At 60.5% G+C, this 362-nt stretch overlaps 1 protein-coding gene across 1 annotated transcript in view; it reads left to right on the forward strand.

Moving 5' to 3' along the window:
- CLCN7 (chloride channel, voltage-sensitive 7) overlaps positions 1-362 on the forward strand; it is a gene marked incomplete at its 5' end in the record, with an annotated part of 14,677 nt that overhangs the window by 13,792 nt on the left and 523 nt on the right. The window contains 2 exon segments of the mRNA XM_009698074.1: positions 313-359; position 362. The exon segment at position 362 is cut by the window's right edge and continues 118 nt beyond it. Coding sequence (XP_009696376.1) covers positions 313-359; position 362 — 48 coding nt within the window.

Below are 362 nucleotides of genomic sequence, written 5' to 3' on the forward strand. Positions count from 1 at the left end.
GCTGTGTGGAGGCTGTTTGGGCTGTGTCTGAGTCTTGGTGCCCCTGTCCCACTGCTGCTTCAGGCCTCTTGCTCGGGAGGAGCTGGTGGAGGGTTCCTGTCATCATCCTATCATCATCAGATGATGGGGGCTCCTGGGCTGGGGTTACCCCAGCATCATTCTGCACCCCAGTGGGTTCACAAACCCTGAGTGAATGGGAAACAGGCTGTTCTGCAGATGGTCCATCCCACCACATGCTCCTGCCCCTGTGCATTGCCCTGGCCCCGGTGCCTGTCAGCGCCATGGGACGGTCCCTGACGGTCTCTTTCTGCCCAAGGTTTTTGTGGAAAGGGCCAACCTCAACCTGGTGCAGCGGCGGGCGG

The sequence above is a fragment of the Cariama cristata genome, unplaced genomic scaffold (genome assembly GCF_000690535.1).
Source record: "Cariama cristata isolate BGI_N322 unplaced genomic scaffold, ASM69053v1 scaffold3324, whole genome shotgun sequence".
NCBI classification, from domain to species: Eukaryota; Metazoa; Chordata; class Aves; order Cariamiformes; family Cariamidae; genus Cariama; species Cariama cristata.